The sequence below is a fragment of the Hemitrygon akajei genome, chromosome 18, assembly GCF_048418815.1.
Source record: "Hemitrygon akajei chromosome 18, sHemAka1.3, whole genome shotgun sequence".
Taxonomy (NCBI): Eukaryota; Metazoa; Chordata; class Chondrichthyes; order Myliobatiformes; family Dasyatidae; genus Hemitrygon; species Hemitrygon akajei.
Genome location: NC_133141.1, coordinates 16,899,846 through 16,914,413, shown reverse-complemented (window position 1 = coordinate 16,914,413; position 14,568 = coordinate 16,899,846). Strand labels below are relative to the sequence as shown.

The window sequence follows — 14,568 nt, the reverse complement described above, 5'->3', positions numbered from 1 at the left end:
TATATTCAAAGTTCAGAGTAAGTATTATAGAAGTACATACAGTATGTGTATGTCACCACACACTAACCCGAAATTCATTTTTGAGGGCATTCATAGTAGATACAAAGAAACAATCAAATCAATGAAAAACAGACAAACAACCAATGTGCAAAAGTAGCACAAATACATTTTTTTAAAAAAGAAAAGTAATAAGTATTGAGAATGTTAGTTGTAGAGTCCTTGAAAGTGAGTTAGAAGTGGTTGTGGGATCAGTTCAATGTTGGGGAGTGAAATTATTCGCCGTGGTCCAGGATACTGATGGTTGAGAGGTAATAACTGTTTCTCAACCTGGTAATGTGTGATCTGAGGCTCGCGTCCCACCTCCTTGATGGCAGTCTTGAGAAGAAAGCGTGGTCTGGATGGTGGGAGTCCTTGCTGAATGTTGCTTTCTTGTGCCAGTTTTCCACGTAGATGTGCTCAGTGATGGGAAGTGCTTTACCTGTACTGGACTGGGCTGTATCTACTATTTTTTTTTTTTGTAGGCTTTTCCATTCGAGGGCATTAGTTGCATTGCAGCCTGGTATGGAAACACTAGTCAGTATACTCTCTACCACATGTCTATAGAAGTTTGTCAAATTTCAGATGATGCGCTAACTCTCTAAGAAAGTAGAGCTGCCACCATGTCTTCTTGCATGCTGGACCCATGATTGAAAAGCTGGCTAAGTGGTACCATAATAACAACCTCTTCCTCAATGTCAGCAAGACCAAAGAGCTGATTATTTACTTCAGAAGCAGGAAACCAGAGGCTGTTAAGCCTCATTAGAGAACCAAAGGTGGAGAGTGTCAGAAACTTTAAACTCCTCGGTGTTATTATTTTAGAGACCCTGTCCGGGCCCAGCACATAAGTGCAATTGTGAAGAAAGCACAACAGCACCTCTACTTCCTTAGGAGTTTGTATAGATTCGGCATGACATCTAACACTTTGACAAACTTCTATAGATGTGTGGTGGAGAGTTTATTAACTGGTTGCATCACAGCCTGGTATGGAAATACCAGTGCCCTTAAAATTGAAAATCCGACAAAAAGTAGTGGATACGGCCTAATCCATTCATGGTAAAGCCCTCCCCACCAGTGAGCACATCGCCATTAAATGCTGTCATAGAAAAGTAGCATCTATCATCAGGGACCCCACCATCCAGGTCATGCTGCCTGACCTGCTGAGTTCCTCCTGCATTTTGTTTGTGTTGCTTCTAATTGATAAATGTTTTTGTTTTAAACAGGGCGTAATGGCTCGAGTATATGAAACGTCTGTCGTCCTCTTTCTGCTGACTTTACTGGTTCTAGGGATTATCTGGGTGGCATTTGCAATTACCAATGATGATGCAGCTAGTAGAGAATCTCTGTATAGTGAGTACCTTGTGGAAAGTTGAGGAGACATGGCAGCAAGAAATGATGTTTATTTTAATCCTTCAATCCCAGTCCCTTGATTTGGAAGGCAACATCGTGCCTCCCAAACCTGCATTACTTCAGGATGGAGATTCACCCATCCTTGTGACTTGGCACATTCAGGCTACGTCCACACTAGACCAGATAATTTTGAAAACACCGGTTTCGCGTAAAAACTATAGGCGTCCACACTATGCGTTTTTAAAAATATCTCTGTCCACATTGAAACGGAGATTTCGGCGAATCTCCTCCTCCTCCTGCGCATGTGCAGGACACATCTATCGAAAATAAGCGACATGTTTGGTGTCGGATCTCGCCGTAAAAGTGCGCGTTTGTGTAGTTACAGACTAGAAAAACTTAAAACGACAGACAGCTGTTGGCTCTCGCGCAGGAGAACTTGAAAGTTTAAAAAAAAACAAATGCTGGAGCGTACGGAGGCAACCGACAGGGAGTTCATGGACAGTATGACCCGGCTGACGATGAACATTGAAAAACTGACTAACTCTGTTGCATTAATAAAGCACCTTGTTAAATGTATAAAACATGTCTGCATCAGTGTTATCTTGTACTTCCATACAATGTTACATTAGGCTGTTACACATCTATTGTCAGAGAAGTACTTGCATAAATAGGTAAACCACCTTCATACGAGCAAGGACAGAAAACAGGGCAAAGTGAGTATACTTATTTATTCAGTAAGTTATGGGTCAAAGTATTTGGTGAGCACATTTCTAACTCTTCTGGCGTCAGTCTCGTTGCCGTCTGTTCTGAAATTGTTAGGTTGTGTTCAAGAAAACAATGAAATGGCACGCTGCCGTCTGACAGCGTTTCCAGATTTCTCCGGTTACCCCATCCACACTGATCCGCCCGAACAGTGTTTTCAAAAATACACACTTTGGAGTGCGTTTCTGAAAAGCTCCAGTTTCGGGGGACGAAAACACCGTTTTAGTGTGGATGGAGGGTAAAAACGAAGAGAAAAAGCTTCGGTTACAGATTTATCCGGTGTAGTGTGGACGTAGCCTCAGTTATTACAGCCGTTGAGTTTAACAGCTGAGTGTCGACACCCTGTTTGCTGCTGTTCTGTTCTTTGTTAAACTGTATTCTAATGTGCATTTTCTTTCACCAACAGATCTGTGGTATTATTACCTGCCCTATCTATACTCTTTCATCTCTCTATTTGGAGTCCTGCTTTTTCTCTGTAAGTAACTCCACAAATATTTATAGCCAGTGTTGCCTCTGATTTGTATATCTCATGATGGCTAATTGTATTTAGAAACAACTCTTCGACATTACTTATTTAATTTTTTGGATCTGACCAGTGACGCCTTCACATTTATTTGCTGCCAGGATAGAGCTTTAGTTGAACAGACAAACCACACAACTGGAGCAGGACTTTCCAAACAGTTTGACTTCCCTTGCATGTTGGCACAAAGTTCTCTTGTTTTATGCAGCCAGTTTTTGTTTGTTGGGCTTAATTGTTTCTGAAAATTCTACAGCATTTCAACATTTTAATTGCTGCTATTGTTTTAAGTAGAAATGTTGTCAAGAATGTTATTTTTAAATTGATTAAAAACTACAGTGTTGATTTGAGCAATTAACCCTGTCTTCTCAGTCCTACTTGAACATCTATAATGAATTATAGTAAAAAGAAATAATGGGCACCACGGTGATGTAGTGGTTAGCGTGATGCTATTACAGTTTAGGGCGTTCTGGAGTTCAGAGTTCAATTCCAGCACCATCTGTAAGCTGTCTATACATCCTCCCTGTGGAATGTGTGGGATTCTTTGGGTGCTCCGGTTTCCTCCCACAGTCCAAAGACATACTGGTCTTGGTTAATTGGTCATTGAAAATTGTCCTGTGATTAAACTAAGGTTAATTGGGTTTGCTGGGATGGTGTGGTTCGAAGGACTGGAAGGTCTACTCTGTGCTGTATCGCTAAATGAATAAAACATTTTTAAAAACCATGGAATAATGCAGACAAATTTTAGCTATCACAGCCAGTGCAGTAGATCACATTTCTTATAAAATGGAGAGTGAAACATAAAAGGAAAGCATTCACAGAGATCACGCACCTTGTCCACACTTGCCTGATCTCCACATCCCATAGCGTCATTGAACACTACAGCACAGAAACAGGCCTTTTGCCCTATTAGTCCATGCTGAACTATTAATCTGCCTACTCCCACCAACCTGCACCCGGGCCATAGCCCTCCATACCCCTGCAATCCGTGTACTTATCCAAATCTCTCTTCAATGTTGAAATGGACCCGCATCCACCACTTCCACTGGAAGCTCATTCTGCACTCGTACCACTCTGAGTGAAGAAGTTTCCCCTTAAACATTTCACCTAACCCATGACCTCTAGTTCTATCCTCAATCAACCTCAGTGGAAAAAGCCTGCTTGCATTTACCCTGGCTATACCCTCATAACTTTGTATATCTCTATCAAATCTCCCCTCAATCTTCCATATTCTAAGGAATAAAGTCCTAACCTATTCAATCTTTCCTAATAACTTAGGTCTTCCAGACCTGGCAACATCCTTGTAAATTTTCTTTGCCCTCTTTCAATCTTATTTACATCTTTCCTGTAGGAAGGAGACCAAAACTCAACACAGTACTCCAAATTAGACCTCACCGTCTTGTACGACTTCAACATAACATCCCATCTCCTATACTCAATGCATTAAAGGCCAATGTGCCAAAAGTTTTCTTTACGACTCTCTCTACCTGTGATGCCACTTTAATTGAATTGTGGATCGATATTCCCAGATCCCTCTGTTCTACTGCATTCCTCAGTGAAAACCACTCACCATGTAATCCCTATTGAGGTTTGTCCTCCCAAAGTGTAGCACCTCTCCTTGTGCCTTGCGCAGCTGATTCCTTATCCCTGTCCCTGCCCTAAGCTGTTGGAAGTCAAACTTGAGCAAATAGTCAAGCAGCTCTCCAGTCAGCCTCTCCTTTTATTTTATTATAGACCATAAGACAAAAGCAGAATTGAGCCATTTTGCTCCACCATTCTATTATGGCTGATTTGTTTTTTTTCTCTTGACCTTATTCTCCTGCCTTCTTGCCATAATCTTTAACACCCTTATCAATCAAGAGCATACCAACCTCCGCTGTAAATATACCCAATGACTTGGCTCCACAGCCATCTATAGCAATGAATTGCACAGATTCACCACCCTCTGGCTAAAGAAATTCCTCCTCCGTTTCCGTTCTAGAGAGATGTCCTTGTATTCTGAGGCTGTGCACTGAGGTCCTCGACTCCCTCATATTGGACACATCCTTTCCACTCTCTAGGTGGCCCCCGTTTTTTGAACATTCGCTTTACAACGGCTCGCTGTTACAAAAAACCTACCCGTTTTCACTAACCAAAGAGGATTTTCGCTTTTACGAAAAGAAAGACGCCCGTTTTATGCATGTGTTACCCCCAGAAATACTACCATGACCGTGAAGCCTTGTGCGGGCAGTTGTGTGTGCATGCGTGTATGTGCGCTTGCGTGTACGAGCGGATTTTTTTTCTCTCTCTCCAAATCGATTTCAGCTCGCTGTCTTCCAGATTTTTGATAAGTGAAACCACACCGTACATAAAATATTTCTACTTTATATAGGCTGTATATTTATCACATCATTCCTGCATTTACTATATGTTCGTGTTATTTTAGGTTTTATGTGTTAATTTGGTATGATTTGGGAGGTTATTTTTCGGGTCTGGGAACGCTCAAAAATATTTCCCATATAAATTAATGGTAATTGCTTCTTCGCTTTGCGACATTTCGGCTTACAAACGGTTTCATAGGAACGCTCTACCTTCGGATATCGGGGGAAACCTGTATCTCAGCCTTTCAATATTCAGTGTATTTCATTCTTCAAAATTCCAGTGAGTACAAACCCAGAGCCATCAAACTCTCCTCATATATTAACCCTATCACTCCTGGTATTATTCTTGTCAACCTCCTTTGGAACCTCCCCAATGTCAGTGTATCTTTTCTTAGATAAGGAGCCCCATACTGCTCACAATACTCCAAGTGTGGTCTGACCAATGCTTTATAAAGCCTCAGCATTTCATACTTGCTTTTATATTCTAGTCCTCTCAAAATGAATGCTAGCATTGAATTTGCCTGCCTTACCACTGACTCAAACTGCAAGATAAATGTAAGGGAATCCTGCATGAGGACTCCCAAGTCTTTTTGCATCTCTGATTTTTGGATTTTCCTCCCGTTTAGAAAATAGTCTACACTTTTACTCCTTGTACCAAAGTCCATGATCATACACTTTCCTACACTATATCCAACCTGCCACTTCTTTGTCCATTCTCCAAGTCCTTCTGCAGACTCTCTGCTTCCTCAACACTACCTGCCCCTCTGCCTATCTGTGTATCATCTGCAAATTTGACCACAAAGCCATTAATTACATCATCCAAATCATTAACGTAGAACGTAAAAAGAATCGGTCCCAACACAGACCCCTGTGAAACACCACTATTCACTGGCAGCCAACCAGAAAAGGCATTCTTTGGCTGCTGCCAGTCTGCTGATCTTCTGTCAATATAACAAAATATTGCACATCTCAATTAAGTTACCTCTCGCTCCTCTAAATTTGTGGGCACAGGTCACAAATTGCAAAGGTCTTTGATTTGCAAAATTGTCTTGTCTTTCCAGCATGCACTCCTTTTGGTTTGTCCCGAATGTTCACCGTCACTGGGCAGCTGCTTGTGAAACCCAGGGTGAGTAACTCCGAACACCTTTGGTCCTGCTCAACCTACTGCTTCTTACAGGTGGGGATCTCTGAATGCGAGCGGCCATCTGGCATCCCTTTTGAGCAGCGTTTGCAGGCTGACTGATGTCTTGGTGAGCGTACATTGCAGGAGGGTCACCTGGCTGATAATTGGGAAGAAAGATGATGTCAATTTTCAATGCAAGGAAATGTGATGCAAACTCTTTATGTTTGAGTGCCCTTGTGTTATAAACCAAGATGTAAAATGTCCTGTGGTTCCTTTTAGAAGATAAATGGGAAAGTTATCAATATTTCTGCAGCACCATTTAATTTGGTTGGGGGTGGGGAGGGGGAAGGAGTCGAATCAATTATCTCCTTGTTTGGGCTCTCACTCTATGCAAAACTGTGGATTATAGCGATGAATATGCTTCAAAAACACTGAGTGCCTTGAAATTCTCTCTTTCTGCCATTGGTCAATGAGTAGAAAGTTTTTGAAATGCAAGATTTCACAGCGAGTTTAAACTTGCTTCCACCAGCAGAGATAAATAAAATATAAAGAAAGACATTTTGAAGGCTGTTGAAAGAAGTCAGCAAGTCCATGCAGAAAAAAGTGTTCTAAAGATGGCATTGTTTATAAGGGAAGTCCTTCTCCAATGCAAAGTAACATCAGAAGATTGGTGCAGTAGCTTTTAATAAGAGAGAGGTGGTCACTGTGGTGAGAAGTGTATGTCAATTATAAACACTTCATTAGAACTTTGGAGAGAGTTCTCTCCCTCTCCTCCGCCCCCCCCCCCCCCCCCCACTTGCCTCGCCTACTCTTTTATTTTTGAAGTGAGGTATTCACCCCCTTCAAGTCAGTGTTTAGTGCATGCACCTTTGGCCTCCCCCTCTCCCTGTTTCTCTACCTTCTCCGCCAGCCCCCAAAGAGCCTTTTTCTGTGGTGTAGCGCGCTCTGACTCTGTTAAAGGTGCTCTATAAATCACGTCGTTGAAGGTAGAGGGGATATTTCATTCATCTTGTTCTTGTACTTTCAGACTTTAGAAGATCTTGATGAACAGCTCAACTGTACAATATTTGAAGAGGCAGCTCTGGCACACAAGTTAAATGGTTTGGAAAACTGCTTTTTACACAGCCATCAATGGTGAAATAAGCTTAGCTGGATTTAACATCCCTTTCTTTGTGTTAAATACTAATAATAAGTATTGCATTCGCAAACAACAAATTTATTTTTCTTAAATTTGGCTTCTATTGTGTTGTACAGCTTTATATCCCAAATCGCTACATTGGCAAGCTTGATCTGCAATTAAATGACCATTTTACCTGTTGTTTCTTTAAATCAACATGGTTACTAATGCATAGATTTTGTTATGGTTGCAGGCAACTTATCAACCTGCTGGGTGTTTTTCAATGTGGAGTCACTCAAACGCCAGTTTCTGGCTATACATGCTAGGAGGCTTAAACTAGGTAAGAGAAAAAGTCTCTCTGTCTCTTTGTCCCCAACCCCCTCCGCCTGCCCCCTTACCCCCCCCCCACTCTCTCTCTCTCTCTTGCTCTTTTTTTTTTCTCTCTCTCTCCAAATTAAACAACATATCTATTCCTATAGAGATGAGAAGAAGAACGTCAGCCTGGCAGAGAAATCTGGGTTATTTGTTGGCAATGTTGCTGCTTCTGATATTAACTGTAAGTGAATAATGGATTATAAATTTTTTTGGGGGAGGGGGAAGAAATTCTACCCTCTTGCCTGCCCAAACATAAAAAGTGAAAATTTTGGCCCTCAACTATTTTGTATGTTATGGATCAATTCATGTACCGGTCAATGATGCAAGGTACACACAGACACCTCATTCCAGTCCACTTCATCTCAAAATGCACCTTGTTCACGTAGGAAATGCAGTGCACCCAATCCTTTCTTATTTGCTCATACAGAGTTGCTGATTGCATAGAATATTTGTTTACAAAGTGTACTGCAAGCTGTTTTTTAAGTGCTTTGCCAACTGAATGCAGGCAATCGCTGAACAAATTTACCAAGTGCACAGCAGTGCACTTTTTAGTCTGACCTTGTTGCTGTTCAAGGTTTTGTTTTGAGTCAAACTCCTGAATTTTAAAAACATTGCAAGTTCACTGTATATCTGGTATGATTAGAAATATTAAGTGTTTCTCTGCAAAACCACTTTGGATCTTATCAAGGTTGAATTGTCTATTGCAATATCCTAATTTTTTGATATGCCCACTCTGATCTTTTACAATTAACAAAAAAATAGTGGCAAGGTGATCACTTGCAGGATTTTCCAGAATTTGGGAACTGTTGATATCTGGAATTCTTTACTGAATGTCTGACAGCAGAACACTGTGCCCTTGATTCCAAAGAGAGCTTGGTGAAAGTGTAAGTTTAAATCCATTCAGTGCAGAGTTTTGGTGAAGTTTGCTTTGTACCAACATACTTCCTATAAGCTGGCCTTTTGTAGTTCTGTGCTCTCAGTGGCTTTGAGATTACACAAGTTCAAAGCAAATTTGCTACATTGAGGTCGGTTTTGTGCCAGTTTTTTTTTGTTATAATTTTAAGCTGTTGGTTTTTTTCTTGTCGCAAGGTTCCCCTCAGCACTATTTCACTCGAGCTGAGTGTCTGCAGTTAAACCAGGGCAGGACTTGAACAGTAAATGGTTAGACCCTGGGGAGTGCTGTAGAACCGAGGGTCCAAGGCACACAAGTACGTAGTTCCCTTAAAGTGGTGACAGGCAGGCAGGTGATGAGGATAGCCTTTGAACTGAATACAAGCATGTAAGGTTCTTAGAACAGGAGCTGGGATGTCACGAACAAAATGTTGTTGAAACCGCACTTAGAGTATTGTGCGTAGGTCTGGTCACCCCACTATAGGAAGCTAGAAAAGTGCAGAAAAGGTTCACGAGGATGTTACTGGGACTGGAGGGCTAGAGTTATAAGGAGAGACTGTTTTCCCTGGAGAGGTAATTTTCATAGAGATTTATAAAATCATCAGAGGCATAGATAAAGTGGTTCATCACAGCATTTTCCTCAGGGTAGGGAGAGTCTAAAACTACAGGGTGTAGATTTAAGGTGAGAGGGGAAAGGTTAAAAAGGATATGAAGAACAACATTTTCTACACAGAGGGTGGTGGGAAAATGGAAATGGTTGAAGCAGATACAATAATATTTAAAATACATTGGGACTTGGGACAAATGCAGGCAAATTGGGCTAGCTCATGTAGGCCTGAAGGGCTGTTTCTGTGCTGTATATAACTATGATTCTGACCGTAAGCATGAAATGATCACTATTAATGATGCTGGTAGCTTAGCGTCTGGCTGGCTGTCATTTGTATGGCCGTAGGAGATGGGTGAAATAATGATCGGTTGTTAGTTCTAAAATAAACTTTTTATTGTGTGGTAGTTGATTGATGGTGCTGAATCCGGAAAGTTCAACTTCACATTAAAGGGCTCATTGAGAGGAGCTATTTGTTGACTTTTGGCACAAACTTGTTTGGCTCTGTTGGAACTAGCAATTGTGCATTACTCAACCTATAAATAAAAGTTACTTCATTATTTAGGAATTGGTGTACTCAGTCAAATCAAATTCGGTCTTTGCACTGTTCATACTAACTCTGGGGAACAAAAAGGCATCAAGTCGTTCCAATTGAGCTGCATCACTACCAAATGTAGCATAAGACTTTCTCTGTCCCTGGCAGAACTACTGTTATACAACTTCGTGAACCTTCTATTTACCACTCCAATTTGAGGGTAGTGTTATGTTTGGTTGCAAAGAGTATTAGCAGTTTTAAGTTGCTACTTGATGCTAAACCAGGAAGCAATGCAAATTTCACTTTAGGATTGAGTGTGATGTATGCCTAGCTGGTGGAGATTGGAGTACACTCTTCTTAAATCATATGTTTATCACTGGTGTTTCAGGGAATCTCCGTCCTGGTGGTGGGGTTCCACATCCTTCAATTACTAATTGATGAAACAGCCATGCCCAAAGGAATGCAGGTAAAGAACTTGAATATGTACTTTGCTGTAAATCTGGAGTAAGAACAAAATGATGGATACTCAGCAGGTCAGGCAGCATCTGTTGAGGGGAAAAAAACAGTTGATGTTTCAGGTCCAGGACCTTTCATCTGAGCTGTTCTTCTGATACTGCTTAACCTGAGCACTTTTAGCTTTGGCTTAATTCACTGTGTGTCATATTTGCATGCATGTTTAGGAAAAGTCATCTAAGTAGCGCACACATTTTGCATCGCTTTGCTTTTTTTCTTTAAGAAAGCCCACCTTTGTTGAGAAAAGTCAGTAGGATGGGTTTAATTTGGCAAGGGCAGCCTGGTAGCATAGCAGTTAGTGCAATGCTTTACAGTGCTAGCAATAGGGGTTTAATTCCTCCCACTGTCTGTAAGGAGTTTATACATTCTCCCTATGTCCACATTGCTTTGGTTTCCTCCCCCATTCCAAAGCTGTACGGGTTAGGGTTAATAAGTTGTGGGCATGTTATGTTAGCACTGGAAGCATAGCAACACTTGTGGGCTGCCCCCAGACATCCTCAGACTGTGTTGGTTGTTGACACAAACAAAGCATTTCACGGTATGCTTGGATATACGTGTGATAAATAAAGCTAATCTAATCTAATCTGTTATGGATAAATGAGGGTAAATTGCAGATTGCTGATCATACAATGTAAGATCTGGGGCTGAATGGTCATCTCCTGGTCCTATGATCCACCCGTGCTTTAGTAAAGAGTAGAAGGTTAAGTTACCCAACTCCTTTAAAATCTATTCCTATTTTGTCTAGCCATTGTACTGTGATTATGGTTAGAATCACTAGAGTACGACGGCTTTATATTGTCTAAAAATCATCAAAGTCAGAGCTAAACAAAGCCCAAATATGAGGGCAGTTTTGCATCAAGGTCTGTGGATGGTTTGACTACATGGAGTACAATTGAATTCTCAAAGCTAGAGCTCATTTAGTTTGGGTGAGCAAGCTTTGAGCTGTTTAGTCCCGTGTGTCGGGAAACCTGTAGAACAGAACCTGATCTAATTTGATTTACAAAACTCATTTTAATCCCTTGCTAAACTGGTGCTTCCAACGATGTGAGAAGCAAACCCTCCTTTCATTCTGTACACAGTGGAACTGCAAAATGCATTGATGTAATCACAAGCAAATTTAAAATAGTTTGTCTACCTCTTAGCCTCTGAGACCTGTCTAGTCTCCACAGAGTTTTAGTGACCAGCAGGGGATCTCCAGGATCGGAAACAAGAACAAAATCCTGAATGGAAATTGCAGATCTGCCAAGTGATGACTTCCACCTCCCCTGTGATTCTGAGTGTGAATCTTGTCCCTCTAGCTGAATATGGATGAGGGGTGGCTGGGGTTTAGAAGAATGAAGGGGGATCTCGTTGAAACCTACTGAATATTGAAAGGCTGAAATAGAGTGGATCTGGAGAAGATGTTTCCAAAAGTTTAGGACTAAAGGGCGCAGCCTCAGAATAGAAAGGCATCGCTTTGGAACAGAGATGAGGAATTTCTTTTGCCAGAGGATAGTGAATCTGTGGAATTCATTGCCACAGACAGCTGTGGAGGCCAAATCATTGACAACCTTACTAATCTAGAACCTATAAATCTCTGCTTTACGGGGAGAATAGGATTGAGAAGGAAAATAAATCAGCCATGATCGAACGGTGGATCAGACTGGACAGGACTTTCTATTGTGTGCAATATCTAGGTTGTACTATGGAGGAAAATGGAAGCTTAATATTTGTAGGTCATATTGATGGTATGCTGATGGACTTCCGTGCTGAATTAACACAGGCACAGGGGTACTGACCAATATCCAGTATCATGTCCTTAACATGTGAGGTTGAGCAGCATTTGTGGATGCTTTCTCCCTCAATTCTCCCAAATGTACCGGTAGTTGAAACCAATTTTTGTTATGTGACTGCAGACCTAGCTTGAAGCTGTTGGTGTCTTGAACGCTGAGTGGCTCTGTTATGAAGTCTGACTGCAGTGTGCAGTGTTACTAAGTGTTTTTTCTATTCCAGGATCCTCCTCTGGGAAAAGTCTCTCTCTCTATGTTTGGTTCATTTGGAGCGGCTATGGAAGTTGTTCTCATTTTGTATCCTTTCCAAACAAAAAACGTGCATTTCCATAGTGTAGTTTGCAACCTTGGGACATCCCAAAGCACTTCTGAGCCAAATGAAGTACTTTTTAAGTGTAGTCACTGCTGTAATGTGGGAAACGAGCCAATCTACTTATGAGCAATATTGGAGGAATAAATTTCAAAGTCAAAGAAAATTTATTATCAAAATAAGTGTATACCACCATATACTACCCTGAGATTAATTTTTGTAGGCATTTACAGGATATTAAAGAAATGCAATAGAATTTATGAAAAATATAGATAAATTCTGACAAACAACCAATGTGCAAAAGAAGATAAATAGTGCATTTTTTTAAAAAAAATACTGAGAACATGAATTGTATGAGCCCTTAAAAGTGAGCTCTTGATTTTTGGCTCTGAAGAACTAACCTGTTCTTTCTGAGGATAGTGTCATATGATCTTTTGTATCCTGAGTAGGCAGATTGGACCTAGAGTTGATATTTCATTTGAAAGATGGCATCTCTGAAAGTGTGGCTCTCCCTTGGTAGTACAATGGAGTGTTGGACATTTATACTCGCATATTTGGAACAAGACTTGAACCCTCCACCTTTCTCATCTGGATGAGAACACAACACCCTGAACCCTAGTACTATAGATGGTAGTAAGAAAGAGAATGATGCTCTGGAGTTGATTTTTGTCTGTCACTTGAGTATTTTTGTACCTTAACTTCACTGCAGTTACCTATGGGTGGCATCAGTCGTTGGGTTTTATCGTTCACCACTTTTCATCAAACTTACCCCCAGAAAGCAGGACACCACCATGACCAAGGTAGGCATTGACGTATGTATACCTGTTTATAATAATGCATTTGTGTCCAGACTTTTGGGTTTGAGTTGTAACAGAACAACACAATTAATAGCACATCACTGTACAAGCTCTGTTTTAGGCAAGAGACTAAAGGGTTGATAAACCCTTCTGAATCTCCCATCAGATTCTGTCTGTTTAAATACTATAAATACTCAATCTGACAAAAACCTGTATATTAGTGACTGTGAAGAATGTTTAATTTGTTTGCTAATGTGCAAACTACGCCTGAATACTATTTTATCACAGAGCCTCATTTAGCTATCAACTGCGCTGGATCCACCAGCAACTTAGCAGCACAGTCCTACCATCATTAACATTTGACTTCATCCATGGTTTCATGTGTATGTTGCAAAAGGGAACAGGAAAAGACTTCCATGGTGTAAGTTGCAATCAGTGCCGCTCTCCCCATAAGTTGACTCCTAGGAAAGGTAGAAAATCAAAAAAAGTTGGTCTTGGGAAAGGGAGGCTATGGTCTGCCATGCTCCCGAAGGTGATCAAGCTTTTTCTGGCAACACTGGCCCACAGCTAGTCCGTTTTCATAAGCTTGCATTGACTTTGCATTCACTTAAACTCTGGAATAAAATGATGGCACATAAAGCCTGTGAAAAGATCTGTCATGTTACATCCAATCTCAGTATTCTTGTTGCAACATGTACTCTTGTGTTTGATCCCCTTCCTAAACTGTGGATGTGGATGATCCCAATTTCTCTTCCTGGAGTTAAAAGCTTCATATATCTCTATTCATGCTGATAATAAAGGGCTGTTATATCATAATAATACTCTCATAGCTCCATTCTGAACCTCCTTCTAAAGCCTGGATGCCCTGTCCTACATCAGGGGACCAAAACTGGATAGTATTCTAGATTGTGCCTGGTAAAGCTAGATTAATTGTTCTACAGTCCTTATTGTTTAGTGCAGATAAGGCCCCACTCTGAACCTCTTTCAAGCTATATTATGAGGAGACCAAATATGGTCTCAGTGTTCCGGATATGACCTGATTAAAAGTGATTTAAAGGATTCCATTATCTTTATTGTAATACATAAAGCTGTTGATAAATCTTTTTCACCTAGATAATTGGGAACTGTGTATCACTACTTGTTCTGAGCTCGGCTCTGCCGGTATTCTCCCGTACACTCGGTAAGTGTTTGTGCATACTTCCACAGACTATAGTTTGTGCTTAACTTCCAGTCCATATTTTTGGATCTCATAAACCATCTCAGTCTGAATTTAAAACACTTGTTAGGCTCAACAAATGTTTGTCTTAGTTTATTGACTTGGTTGTTGGGACATTCCAATTGACCTCAACATGCTCAGATAAGGGAGGGAAACAAATCAACCTAAACTCTGTTTTTTATCTTGACCATTGTGCACACTTTTTTTTGTCTGTAATTATGAAAGTGAACACTGTATACAAATGGGAAAGAACATGCCTGTGTACCACTTCATTACAGAGCACCACTGCTAAT

The 14,568-nt window shown here is 40.8% G+C and overlaps 1 protein-coding gene across 1 annotated transcript in view; it reads left to right on the top strand.

Moving 5' to 3' along the window:
• The window catches only part of lmbr1l (limb development membrane protein 1-like), an 83,614-nt gene that overhangs the window by 49,930 nt on the left and 19,116 nt on the right, over window positions 1-14,568 (top strand). Inside the window, exons 6-15 of the mRNA XM_073070979.1 lie at window positions 1,260-1,386; window positions 2,555-2,623; window positions 6,087-6,151; window positions 7,176-7,248; window positions 7,519-7,605; window positions 7,745-7,821; window positions 10,059-10,136; window positions 12,176-12,249; window positions 12,972-13,062; window positions 14,173-14,239. Coding sequence (XP_072927080.1) covers window positions 1,260-1,386; window positions 2,555-2,623; window positions 6,087-6,151; window positions 7,176-7,248; window positions 7,519-7,605; window positions 7,745-7,821; window positions 10,059-10,136; window positions 12,176-12,249; window positions 12,972-13,062; window positions 14,173-14,239 — 808 coding nt within the window. The remainder of the gene's footprint in view (window positions 1-1,259; window positions 1,387-2,554; window positions 2,624-6,086; window positions 6,152-7,175; window positions 7,249-7,518; window positions 7,606-7,744; window positions 7,822-10,058; window positions 10,137-12,175; window positions 12,250-12,971; window positions 13,063-14,172; window positions 14,240-14,568) is intronic.